Source organism: Cyclopterus lumpus, chromosome 7, assembly GCF_009769545.1.
Source record: "Cyclopterus lumpus isolate fCycLum1 chromosome 7, fCycLum1.pri, whole genome shotgun sequence".
In the NCBI taxonomy this organism is placed as follows: domain Eukaryota; kingdom Metazoa; phylum Chordata; class Actinopteri; order Perciformes; family Cyclopteridae; genus Cyclopterus; species Cyclopterus lumpus.
Window position 1 is genome coordinate 17,158,530 of NC_046972.1, and position 13,520 is coordinate 17,172,049.

Below are 13,520 nucleotides of genomic sequence, written 5' to 3' on the forward strand. Positions count from 1 at the left end.
TATAAGATTCAGCCATGAGGTATGATGGTGAAGAACACTGAGAAGCCCCTGTGTGTTACATAAGAGTGTCTGCAGCGCACTGCGACCACTGGAGCTGCAGCTGTACGAAACAGCTGCGACAATGAGTGGCAGATCAGCCAAAGATTATAAAATGCTTCCGCTCTCAGTGCGGGTCTACGCCCTTGGACTGTGATACATATTTAGATATATTGGAAGAAGACACATAACTATTTTCCCCCTCTTCCTTTCATTGAACTCTCATATGGGTCATGCATTTTCTTGCAACCAACCTTTTTGACAAATAACTCAACAAAATCCCATTTGGGTAAATAGAGCAGTGCAGCAACTTAAAATATGCATCAGCAAAGGATTTTTTTCAGTACAACATTAAGATTGTGTTGATGATCTACTCTTTAAAAATTGACGGTGACTATGTGTCACACTCCAAGAAAATAAAAAACTAACCTGAACCAAATGTTGACAAATTTGAGATGACACATGCCCTTAAAAGCTAATCTAGAAAAGTAGCCAATTAATAATCACACAGAAAGACATGATTGTTTCAATAAACGCTTGGCTACAATCTAGCATAAAGCAAGGAATCTTTGTGTGTTTGTTTATTTCTCAATAACCATTTATTTGATCTAAATCACAAATGGTGGGTTTATTGCCCAGGACCCAAGGGAGCGCTTTGCCGACATTGGTCAATATGGACCAACAAAACGTTCAATATTAATAATATTTTAATAAACAGGCGAACATCGCTCTGTGCAGCAGCAGAGGCTTACTTGGGATGTTTTCTGCTGCGGGCCGCGCCTTACTGTCTGCTTTAGATGCTGATTATACCAACAGTACAACCCTTCACTTTCCTCGCGTCAATGAGTGATGAGCTTTCTCGACAATGCATCGAGCAGCAGCACCTGGAATCAAGCAATCGGCCCTCTCCAAATGGGCACTTGTTAAGCAAATGCATACATCTGCAACTCTGTTAAAGGGTCAGTGACATGACGTGCATATTTTTGTGTCCGAGTCCATTATTTTCTTTTAAAATAATTGTATCAATTCATTCTCTAAAACCTATTCAGTTTCAATACATTTTCAACATATACATTCAAATAATATATATTCTTTTATGTTTTGGCACCTCAAACCCTGAAAATGTCAGCTGGCACAACCATCCGAGCAAATGATCAGACTAAGATTAAACGATTAAATAAGGTTATTTTAATGATAATAAATTCAAACTAAAATACTATGGCATCCTTTTATTGTTGTACTGCTGAGCAGAGACACCCTCTCCCTACTATGACTCTGGCCTGGAGTTGTCAAGTGTTCTCCACGTGTGAGCCAAGGTTGAATCCGGTGGCATAAACCCAAATGTAAAAACCTGTATGTATGTATATGTGTATATATATATATATATATATATATATATATATATATATATATATACACACACACACACACACATACACGCATGGGTGTTTGTGTCTTTAAGTAGAGAGATTAGAGGAGAAACAGCTTCAGAGTTGCCACCATGAACACATCAGTAGTTCCTCAAATATACAGTCCAGTATCTGGACGAATCAGAAGCCCAAATGGGTGCGACACGTAGCCTGTGTTTGTCATATGGTCAAAGAGACATTAGGAAGACAAATCTATCTATAGTTGTGACTTGCATCAGAAAGACTGAGCTACCATTAACCAAAATAAACACAGCTGAGTTGAGTCATTTTGTGATGTGCTGAACTAGGACATGCTGTTCGTCCACATCACCCACAGTACCATGGAAGTGACTATTAGGTTTACAACTCATCTGGGGAACGAGAGAGAGAGAGCTCTTGTCGGATTTTATTATGCGCCAGTGGAAGGAATACACTTTAGTAATGCAGCCTCCCTGCACACAAAAACTGATATTTAATCAAAGGATGCTCCAGTGATTTAAAAAGGGGGGAGGGCATGGAAGACTTGCCAGAGAACCAGAGGAATGAAATCAACGCTGCAGTTTTAACAAAGTAGAGCTAATCCTCATCAGGTTTCTTTTGATTGGGCAATAAATGAGCCTGTGGTGTAATTATCATGCCCTAAAGACGCACATCACAAAGACTCAAAGTCCTTTCTGGCATTCCTGAAACGTAGTTCTACTCCACTCCACGTATTACTTAATAAATGCAAGCAATTACATGTATTATGGAAATGTACAGCTCATTTAGGTGCTGTTGCAGACATTATTAGAAGTGATCTTTCTCAGGAGGGAACTGCTGATTCCAGCTCAGGACCTTTGGACTCTCTCAAGCTAAATACAGTAAACGTGAGCATTAAGTGCCCTCTACTGGAGTTGGAAGAGGTATTACATGGAATAATAGTGGATACAATGGACCAACTTCAATATCAGGTACAAATTAAAACACAATGATTTGTCCGGTGTTGCTGAAATGGAGAAATCATGCCTCTCCTCAAAACATTGGTCTCTTTTATTCCGTAGACAAATACAAATGCCACAACAAATGTTCCCAATGAGAGCAATATCCTGATTTAAAGTCCTAAATATTAAGTCAGAAAACACTAAATCCTACACTTCTGAATAAAACTTTGTTTGACCTTCCCTGACTTATAAACGACCCACTACCAGTAATGTGCTGTAAATTGCAATGCAGGCTTTTTGTTATACATTTGTGGTCTCCAAGCTCAAGCAAAGATGATAATAAAGTGGCTTTGATTCTGTAAATATGCAGAAGAAAGATCAGTGGATGCTGAAATAAATAGTTCTTCTCTCAAAAGGTCGTCATCCGGTCTCCGTTTTTGAATACCAAGTACGCCAAGTACAGACTTGTGTACTTTCTGCAATTGGAACAGCAGACTGGATGACATCGTCACCTCAGCTGTTGTTGCTCATGAGTTTACTCCGATTCTTCACTGTAAATTATTTTTACAGTCAAACAAAATATGACAACCCTGGTTTTTTTCATTTTCCTTTAAAATTATAAGTATTTTAATTGGAAGAGTATATGCATGTGTATACACATACATACAGCTTTTTATATGTAGCAAACAGTCAAACTTTGTGTGCGCTTCATTCATTCAACATGATCGAAAAGAATATTAATATAATTGTGTTGGTACTGTGAGTTGAAGATGGCATAATCATGTCATCGATAGGACCTGGAGTATATATTTTTATATAGTATATATAGTATGTACTTAAAGGATAAAGAGAATATGAAGCGTTTTACAAGTTGGTGTAAACAATATCCGCCAACAGTGAAGAGTTTTAATTGGTTGTCAATAGTGCATTCACCATCATGACGGCTGTAATAAAAAAATAATGATTTATTCAGCAGGACCACCTGCTCATTTGACATTGGCATCTGTGTATTCATTATTAACAAACTACCTGTTCTGTGATGTCTTTACTGATCAGAAGTATTTCATTTTTGGGAGGACGCACAGCATTTCAAAAAGGAGGTTGGCACCAGTCAGTGCAGTGTTCCCTGTTGAGAAAAAGAAATATATAAAAAATGGTCATACTAATGAAATACACCAATTTGATGAGAAATATAAAATAAAATAAAAAAAGATAGATACCCGTTGTGTCGTATGGGGGAGACACCTCCACAAGATCACATCCAACAAGGTTTAAACCACGACAGCCCCGAATAATCTCAACTCCCTATATCCAACCAAAACAAAAAATATATATCAATATTCATACAGCCGAGAAGATAAGTAGACACAGAACATTCACTCTGTTAAAAACAGAACTTTCTATCTGTAAATGGGAGGTACAGTACTTGTTTTGAACTACTGGAGTACATTGTAATATGAAAGGGTTGCATCATCAGACCATCAAAGACCGTTCAGAGGGATTAAAGTGGGTTGCCCATGGTTACCTGTATGGGAGTCAGCCCTGCTATCTCTGGAGTGCCTGTTCCAGGGGCAAAGCCCGGGTCAAGAGCATCGATGTCGAAACTGAGGTAAACTGGGCCGCTGCCCATCTGAGCCCTGACCTCAGCCATCAGAGGTGCAAGAGATTTGAACCAACACTCTTCCACTTGGACCACACGGAAACCCTGCACAGAATACAAAATCAGTTTTTTTTCTTCAACGACAATCACTTTTATTCTTCGATATCAGCACATGGCAGGCTTTTCTCACAGAAGACATTCACACAGGTCACAGGAGGAAAACCCAGGTTTATTTTGCTGACTGGTATTGTTTATACTGGTTTACGGACTACGTTTACATGCACATCATATTCCACTAGTATATGCACAAATTCCAATATTACACATTTTATATGGGTCATGTAGGCCGACACTGTAAAAAGCATATTCCATTGAGATACTTCGAAATAGGCTTTAGTCCAAATTAAACCTTTTTCTGATTTAAGACCTGTGAGATATGCCAATATTATTCAGGTTATAGGAGCATTATTTGGACATCTTTTTTACACAAAGCCTTCAGAATATGCATCGTGGGCAGTTTGCAACACACGGCCCCACAGCTTCTTTACGGCAGCTGGTTGTACAAGACACGTCAAAAAGTCTGCCGATCATATATATTAAACCTAATCAGGTGTGCTTTTGAGGTTAATAATTAGATTAACATAAAATGGGTGGTAATAAAAAAGCAGATGCAGAAAAATGTTTAAGAGCAAGACTTTCATATTAATGCAGCACATTAATCTACAAGTTTAAGTCAATTCACCTTTTAAGTGATCAAAAGAAAATTAAGTATTTTAACAACTTTTGATAAACAATATTTTAGTGATTGTAATATCTTGTCAAATTGAGACATTTGAAGACATTATCTTTGAAAATAGGATGTGAATGTTGGTTTTTTTACATTTCATTGACTAAATGGTTAATTGACATAACAAGCAGCAGAACAATCATATTTTACAGCCCTATATTATGGTAATCAGTCTTAGTCCAAGTTTTGTTTTTCTTTTACCATGATTTATTCTGTCTGTATATTTAATATTCAGTTATTGTAGACTACTGCTGTTCTTTTACTATTTATATCACTTGTTTTTTATTTTACTATGTCTCTTGTGTGCACTTAACCCCTTTTGCTGCTGTAATCCTGTAAACCCCCCCCCCCTCCCACTGTGAGACTAATAAAGGATTCTCTTACTTTATCTTATGCCATTGATGAACTGTTTACTATTACTTGTGCAGAAAAACCAGAAAGAGGCATTGTGTTTTCTGGAAGACCTCCAGCATTCTAGCAGAGGTACCTGTACCCGGCTCCATTCATAGGAATCTGCAGAGTAGCCTGTGCCACGCAGGCCGATCTGGACCACTCTCTTGCAGTCCAGTAGCCCTTCCTCCACACAGCGTCTGAATGGGGTCCCATGTCCAATCTTCTCCCCCAAGACCACATCACTTGTGTCAGCATGAGCATCCACATGGACCAGACCCACTGGACCATGCCTGACAAATGATTACAGACCAGAATGAGTGAGGCAAGGAGACCATTGTGTACGAAATGATTAAGAGGTAGTTAATGTCAAGAGGTCAAATGTACAGGAAATGAAGAAAGAATACAATGTTTTTAAAGCTAATCATTTTAGATTGAATATCTTTGAGTTTTGGACTATTGGTCAGACATCTGAAGATCTCACCCTGTTCCTAGTTCTCAGGATTTCTTCTCACTATTATTTTTCTTTTCATACAGACTAAAGGATATTAAAAAAAATAAACATCAGATTAACTGACAAGGAAAGTAATTGTTAGTTTCTGCCCTAAAACACAAAAAACAGGAAATGTTCAAACTTGTCCCGGCAGTGTAATGGTAATCTGATTAAATATATCATGTGTAGGGTTGCAAAGGGGCGGAAAGTTTCCACGCAAATTTTTGCTTGGGAATTTCGGGAATTGTGAAAAAAAAAAAAAAAAAATGTGCCTACGTTTTTTTGCAAAAGCATACAACAGGGAAATTAAGTGTAGTTGAGAACAAGACTATGCACGCCTAGCTCAGCTGGACCCTGAATGCAGCTGGTTGGGAACATTGTCTGACAGAAACATAAACGTAAACATTCTGTTGTTTTTGAACATCTTTGTCATCAGTGTTGCGTCTGAACGTTTCAGCCCTATGCCTGGCAAGTGTGAGAGCGCCGAGTTGCGTAGAGGCCAAGAGCGGTATTGCAGACAGATAGAGATTTCAATTATAGCTCTCAACATATTTAAAAAAATAACTGAACTAGTTCACTTTTTGGAGCTGTGAACTGTGTGTTGAGTTATGAACTAAACTAGTTAATTTTAAAATGTGTGAACTATGAACTGAACTAGTTCATGTAGAAAGTGAACTTTCCTAACACTGTTTGTCATATAGCATATTGATTACTTGGTAAACTGAAGCCATGTTCATTTTAATACCAAGTTTATTTGTATACAGTAGACTAACTTTTTACAGTAGTGAGGAGGACGTTGATGAGGTCCAGGAAGAAAGCATTTGGATTCAGGGAAAAACACAACAAAAATGTGGGTTGAGGGGTGGTGATCATAAGGAATACACCTTTTTTATTCAACGTTCATGTTTTTGTTGTTCGATGAAAGAATAAAGTTCTACTCACAAAATGTCAAAAAAGTCATTTTTAAAAGTCGTATTATTAATGTTTGCATGCATGTCTGCTTATGACAAGGTACATACAGTTAAATTACCCCAACATTTTCAGTTTATTCCTGTTAATTCCCGTATATTCCCGTGGAAAGTTTCCAACTTTGAATATTCCTGGAATTTTGCAACCCTGATCATGTGTAAAACAATGAAGCATAGCCTACTTACCGCTCAGCAACCGCTTGGAGGATTGGATATGCAATTGTGTGATCGCCACCTGTAGACAACGAAAATGAACTACAGTATATAAACTGCTACGTTGCAGAGCCTGCTTTAATTACTTTAAAATATTTACTGAGCCATTGCTGACTGGCGTGACTGTAAAAACATTACACATTTTTCTTGCTCCTCTAGTTTCTCAAGCCACTCTTACCCATAGTCAGAGGAATACAGCCAGTAGCCATGATCTTTCTGTAGGCGTCCCTGATGCGTTTGCAGGTGTCCTTCAGGTCATACATATTCACATTGACGTCCCCAATATCAGCCACCATGAGGGACTCATAAGGTGCTGCCCTGGTGCCACTGTTGTAGGACCTCAACAGGGCAGATTCCGCTCTGATATGACGAGGACCGAACCTGCAGCGGTGGAGGAAAGATCTGGTTAAATGTCAATGCTGAGAAGCAAACTGGACCGTTTCGGATTGTTATTATGCGAGACCTGCCCATCACCTTCTCTGCAATTCGAACAATCTTCGAGAGCTTGTTTTTGCTTTTTGCACTCAATGTGCTGTACCATGTTGGTATGTTAAATGATACATGCATTCAGCCATGCTTCTGTATTCCGGAGAGGTAATTACTTGATCCACTCGGTTTGTTTGTACGACAAGTGGTTTTGTTTGGGTCACAACCATTTCTAGTTTATTTACCCAACGCCATTTCTAAAATACTAAAAGTTATTGTCTTTTGGGACCAACAAGGGCCATATAATCAGCATTATTGACCAGCGTGACAAGAACAAACTCTCTGAGTAGACCCTGTTCAATAAAACCCTGAGGGAGTCGGACCTAGTTTGTTATTAACAAATTACATTTACTCAAATACAATACTTAAGTGCAGTTTTGAGGGAATTTAGCTTTTTGAATAGGCCTATTTCTTATGCAAGACACTTCTTTAGCACTTTATTTGACAAGGGAATGTTGTACCTACTAAACTGCATTCATCTGACAGCAATGTGTAGCAGTTTTGTCTTTGCATCATTGCAGTTGAACTTTGGTTTGTCCACCTTGTGCAACCATTTAAACACTGGAATACTGACACAAACCTTGTACTGACGCCACAACTTCCTATCAAGCAGACGGATTACCCTAGACACAGCACCATTGTTGGTGGAAGAGCTTTTAAAGACTGTGTACTATCTTGGTGTGAGCTATACATTTTGAATGCATGATTTTCTTTTTACAAATAATTTGAGCTCCTTTTTAGTTTTTTTACGTTCTAATAAACTAAATGGTCCAAGGCTATTTTTTAGCCAACAGCAACATGCATACCTTGCTCCAGGTCGGTTGGAGGTCCCGGTGTCAATTGGGACCCCGATAAACGCCGCATCGAGCCCGTCCGCTGTCTCCTGGTACGGTAACTTGGCCATGGTGGAGATACCCGACACCCTTGCAACGAACTCGGCGCTCAGTGGCACATTGTAACGTTTCCCTGAGCACTTCCTCTGGGGACTTGTGCGCAGAACTCGCCTGTCGCTGCAGAGAGCCAAAGCTGGACGTGTCCGCAGAGAGAAGTCCGCTGCAGCGCGAGATACTTTGAGGTTTCTCCCAAAAGAAAGCATAGTTTCCGCGACTTGCCTGATGACAGAACTTCGGCTGCTATTTGATGCGTTTTCAAGCTCGGAATATTCTGTGTTGGCCGCAGAGGACGTGACCAAAAGTACACCACGATGCTATGAAACGCCTACTTAAATGACCGCACGCTGCTGTGTTAACCGTGCCGTCCTTGATCATCATATACATGCTACATATATCACATCGCCTCAAAGGACAAATACATTGAGCTGCTTTTCATGTCGTTCATTCATCTGCTTGAGCTTTTAAAATTACGAAATGTTTGTGTGCGTGAAGGCAGCATGAGTCCATAAATAGGTTAACAGTCACGTAGCAGTGAGAAAGCCAGCAGGTGCAACTATTAATTCATCCAAGTTACTAAAATGTTGCCAAGATCAAACTTTTATTTCAGACTCAAGGTCCAGATAGTACAAAACATGAAATAGAATAAAATACATACAAAATCACAAGTAAAATACATAGACCTACGAATGCCTTATAAATAGACAGCTGTACCAATGTTTCCACAGCTGGGAACTAAAATTGATGTTTGATAAAACCAAGATTATTTCATTTTCGGAGTCATTAACTCAGCAGATAAATGTATACATAAGATTTCTTAAAACAGCTTGCAAGGTATTAACTCCTGCAGCCACAAACATTTCACTGGCACTACTCCATCTCGATCTCTTCCGTAATATTCTCATGGCTTCATTATTAGCTACTTGGAGTCTCTAGGCTTGCTTTTTTGTGTGCAGTAGTGTACAATAGGCTCTAAACAGAGACATCTTGACTCCATCTGTACACATACTAAACTTGCGTGAGAGAATGTTTGCTTGTGCATACATCCTATGACATTGTTGATTGTTTATTTGTTGTCTACTGTTGTTGCTTGTTATGTCTGATGTCCTATGTTGCACCACCCAAACCACGCTAAGTTCCTTGTAGGTGTAAAACTACTTGGCTATTAACAGTTTCTGATTGCCTATAGATATCTTCATCATCGGTCATCTGTTCTGTAATAAAATGTCCAATATATTTTACCTTATCACAGACACCGAGGTAATTATCAGACCATTTGAAGTCAGGGAATTGTACACCTTTTTCCTCTTTTGTTCTACAGATAAAGATAGCACTCTTACTGGCAGTGTATTTTATATCATGTTCCACACCATAGATACAGTATATAGCAAGGAGCTGCAGAAGACCAGCACTACATGGGCTAAGAATACTGAGAACAAAATAATGAGAGAAGTCAACATTGAGCCTTCTGTTTTTTGACTAATTTATGCATAACAACACTCATGGTCAATATTATGGTATAGTAACTTACGGTTTGGAGATTCAAAGTAACAATATAGCAAGTCAAAATGATGAGTTATCAAGTTAGAGACACCCTGACACCGGCAGTGGGGAGACCGGTCCCCCTGAAAACGTGGAGACCGACAGCAGCCTTAACTCAGGTTAGTACCGTAACGTTGATAGCAAGTCTTGCACTTAAAAGTAGGCCTAATTACAACACATGATAAATTAGGCATTATAACCATGTTTAAGCTAGCTAGCTAGCTAGCCTACCGTAGCTAGCTAGCTACTAGCAAACGGCTACCTGCAAGTCAGTGTAATGTTATGGAAACTAGCGATGGCATGTGCAGTGATGCTTCTGTTGTGTGTACATATTTAACATTATTTGAATTTATATTTTCTCTATAAGATGTTCAATAAATATCCTCCAATGTATTTTATTTATTCAAATTAATGCATTTATTTTGAAGCATGTTTGTCTAAACACTACTTCTACGTATATTTCGTGCCAAGAAGTCAGTCCTAGAGAAGCTGTTCAAGGATGAGGACCGAGAGCTTCTTCAGGACCACTAAAGGCAGTGCCCTCTCCATCGCTGAACAGGTCCAGAAAGAGATTGAAATCTCCAAAAGTATGCCTTCAATCCCATCAGGACAAGACCCTGCAGCCTGGTGGTGGATGAAGTCTGCACTTTCAGACACATACCTGAGTGTAATGGCCTCATCGACACCATCTGAGAGGGTCTTCTCCTGTTCAGGACATGCAATTAGTCAGGAGAGGTGTTGTATTTTGCCAGAGAAGCCAAATATGCTCATATTTCTGCAAAAGAATTGCTGAAGGTTCAAGCTGTCTACAGATTGTGTGTGTGTGTGTTTTGTATTTCTTTATATTTATTTAAGTATACTGTAAACTGTTGTTATTGTTCATAGATTGAAATTAAAGTTTGAAGCTGTAGTTTGAAGCAATGGATTTTGTATTATTTATAGTATACTTTTAAACAGTTCATATATTGTTCAGGTTAAAGAAAAAAATGTGCCTTTCTTTAATGTCAACAATCGTTGTTTTGTGTTTTAAAAAAAAGTATTGGTTCAGGCACCGGTATCGTTTTAAAAGTATCAGTTTAGCACCGGTATCGTGGCTCTATTTTACTACTACTTGGGTGATCCCCTCACTCTTCCTCTTGCACAGAGGTTTTCAAAGTGGGAGGTACATATCACATTCGTTATCAAAATAAGATTGCATAGAACAGTCTTAGACTGAAAACCCCGGTTCGAGCACATCCAGGAGGTTGACATTTGTGGTTTTGAGTGAAATGTCTCAAATGGATTTCCGTCCATTTTTGGACAGACAGTTGGGCAGTTGACCTTGGGATGAATTCTAACTTTACTGATCTCTCTACTATCCCTGCAATTAACATGTCAATATTATTGCCAAATATTTCAAAAATCAACAACATTCCCATGAACCTCAGCTTTAATTAGTTTTTAGTGCTAATTAGCTATTAGCATGCCAACACGTTTAATTAAGATGTTGAACATTGTTATGGTGAGCATGTCTTGTCTTTTTACTGCCTCTGATAATAGGTCATTTCTTAAAGGTTTCCCATGTGGGAAATGCAATGGCTTGAGAAGACTATATACTCTGGATTGAAAAACAATCTGACCTTTAACCTTTCATCAATACAGCATCTGAAGATGCACTGCAGGACTTGTGCCGTGGTGACCAGCTCCGGCCAGCTAACAGGGAGCAGAAGAGGAAGAAATCGACAGCACTGAGTGTGTAATCCGTATGAGCGATGCTCCCAGTATTAGCTGTCAGCAGGATGTTGGGCGACGCACAAGCCTGCGTGTCGTAGCTCACTCAAGCCTGCAGAGGGTGCTGCGGAGCCGACAGGAGCTGCTCAACACAAGCCAAGACACAGGCCGTTTCTCAATACCAAGTACGCAGCAGAGTACAGACTTGTGTACAAGACTCTTACTTAATCTAATTGAAACACAATGTAATAGCACCATCCACTTAAACAGTGTAGCATAAAAAGTACAACAATTTCAATAAATTGGACAATATTTATATGATGTAATAACCTAAAATGTACAATATACACTTACAATATACAATATGTTTTTTTGGAATAAAAATGGTAGCTTTGCTCAGTGTATTTATGTTGTCTTTCATGATGACTCTACTCTGCTAGACACACAATCAATCAGTTTTCATAATATGTAGCTTGTGTTGTTTTAGGCTCTTGCCATGAATGTGTCCTGTTATAGAATATGAGACTTCTAGTTACCGACTGAATTGAACTGATGACTGAGTGATCGCCAAGGCTGACACCATCAGTAAGAACGAGCTGCATAAAAACATTTATATAAAAATATAAAACATAAGCGATGTGAGAAAGCACAGTGTTGTGTCACAAATTAATTTGAGCGGATCAGTTTCCCACAGCGGATCGGTTTCCCACAGCGGCGGTGGAGCTGTGTGTAAACAACGGTCTGCATGTTTCATTTACACACTGTATGAAGAGTAAACTGGTCTCAAATCGACTTGACGACAGATAACGAAGTATGACATACACATCAGACTGACAACAAGAGCGTTTTGTCAAGTATTTATTGAAGTTAGTAGTATATTGAACAGGCATCAACAGAGTCACCTACTCTGTCTTTCACTCTTGTCCTCGCTCCGTGTCCTCGGCGTATCAACCAACCACAGCCTCCCGAACAGGTAGTGCATGTTACAGCAAAGTCATCCGTGTTTAGTCTTTAACAACATACTATAAAAAGAACGTGACAGAAATGGAAATGTGTATTTCCTAGTTAGTCGACATGGGTCCTGAGAGGCCACTCCTACGACACATCTGCCTCACGGACGTAAACAAAAAAACAGTTAATTCAAAAACCAGTTAATCTCGCACACGACTGTTTCTGCACTCTGTGAGGAGACGGGCGCGGAGCTTTCAGCTGCTTCACAGCGAAGCTCGGTGGCTCTCACGAGGAAAAGTGTTGTCGCGAGTCTTTGAGCTCAGAGAAGAAATCCGTCATATGCATGACAAATGTCATACAGGACAGTACAATACAAATGAAATTGTACATATATTATCCACACATATTATTCTTCAAATATGAGGTGGACTCAGTTTATCATTTATTTTATCTTTATAATTAATATAATTGAAGTCATTTGAAGTCACAAAAAGTTGTTATTTCAATAGAAATTCAGCATAGACCATTTAGTTACAATTTTGTTGGGGCGGTGGAGCACGAAAAATGTTCTTCCTCCGAAGTGAAGCGCGACAGACAAAGTTTGAGAACCACTGTGCCGTAGATATCATGCACTCGTTCTCCTGCTATATGTAGCAATAATGCTTTAAGCCTAGCATCTCCGCCGATGTTCATAGCAGTGGTGTAATTTTCAAACCTTTGCATCTATTTATTCCAGCGAGGTCCAACTGAGCCAGGGTCAGTTTCTGTGTCGAAAGCTGGGAGCGCAGCGGTGTTTACTGCCATTCTTTCTGCGGTGTGCCGACTGCCACTCACGTCTGTCTGTTAAGCTCCGCTAGCTTGACCTAGCGTTAGCGTTAGCCTCACTCACCTGCGTGTCTGTTTTTCTCCTCTTTTTTTTCTTCTGCTCGAGAAACAAAGATATATCGGGTAGATTCTTCGAGGTATTTTTTCCATTTACTCCTCGTCACCAATGTCGTGTTTCTGTTGGGTGGTTATAGTATATACACCAGATGAACGACAACTTGGTGTAGGTTCCCGGGCCTTTATTCTCCGCTCGCATCCACACACGTGTCCATTATATGCTCTCTGCTTACTCACCTATTT

At 39.4% G+C, this 13,520-nt stretch overlaps 1 protein-coding gene across 1 annotated transcript; it reads right to left on the reverse strand.

The window, feature by feature from the left end:
* Nucleotides 1–3,170: 3,170 nt before the first annotated feature.
* agmat (agmatine ureohydrolase (agmatinase)) lies at nucleotides 3,171–8,398 on the reverse strand. The gene is made up of 7 exons (XM_034537783.1): nucleotides 8,109–8,398; nucleotides 6,995–7,197; nucleotides 6,790–6,838; nucleotides 5,240–5,435; nucleotides 3,891–4,070; nucleotides 3,586–3,670; nucleotides 3,171–3,491 (listed from the first exon to the last, which is right to left on the reverse strand). The coding sequence occupies exons 1-7, from the start codon at nucleotides 8,396–8,398 to the stop codon at nucleotides 3,418–3,420; spliced, it is 1,077 nt and encodes a 358-aa protein (XP_034393674.1). The 3' UTR covers nucleotides 3,171–3,417.
* Nucleotides 8,399–13,520: the final 5,122 nt, after the last annotated feature.

Excerpts from the sequence above, each read along its gene's own strand:
- agmat (XM_034537783.1), bottom strand. The coding sequence starts at position 8,398 with ATGCTTTCTTTTGGGAGAAACCTCAAAGTATCTCGCGCTGCAGCGGAC. Across the intron at positions 7,198-8,108 it reads TCCAACCGACCTGGAGCAAG|GTTCGGTCCTCGTCATATCA; the intron begins GTATGCATGTTG and ends CCACCGCTGCAG. Across the intron at positions 4,071-5,239 it reads ATGAATGGAGCCGGGTACAG|GGTTTCCGTGTGGTCCAAGT; the intron begins GTACCTCTGCTA and ends TATTCTGTGCAG.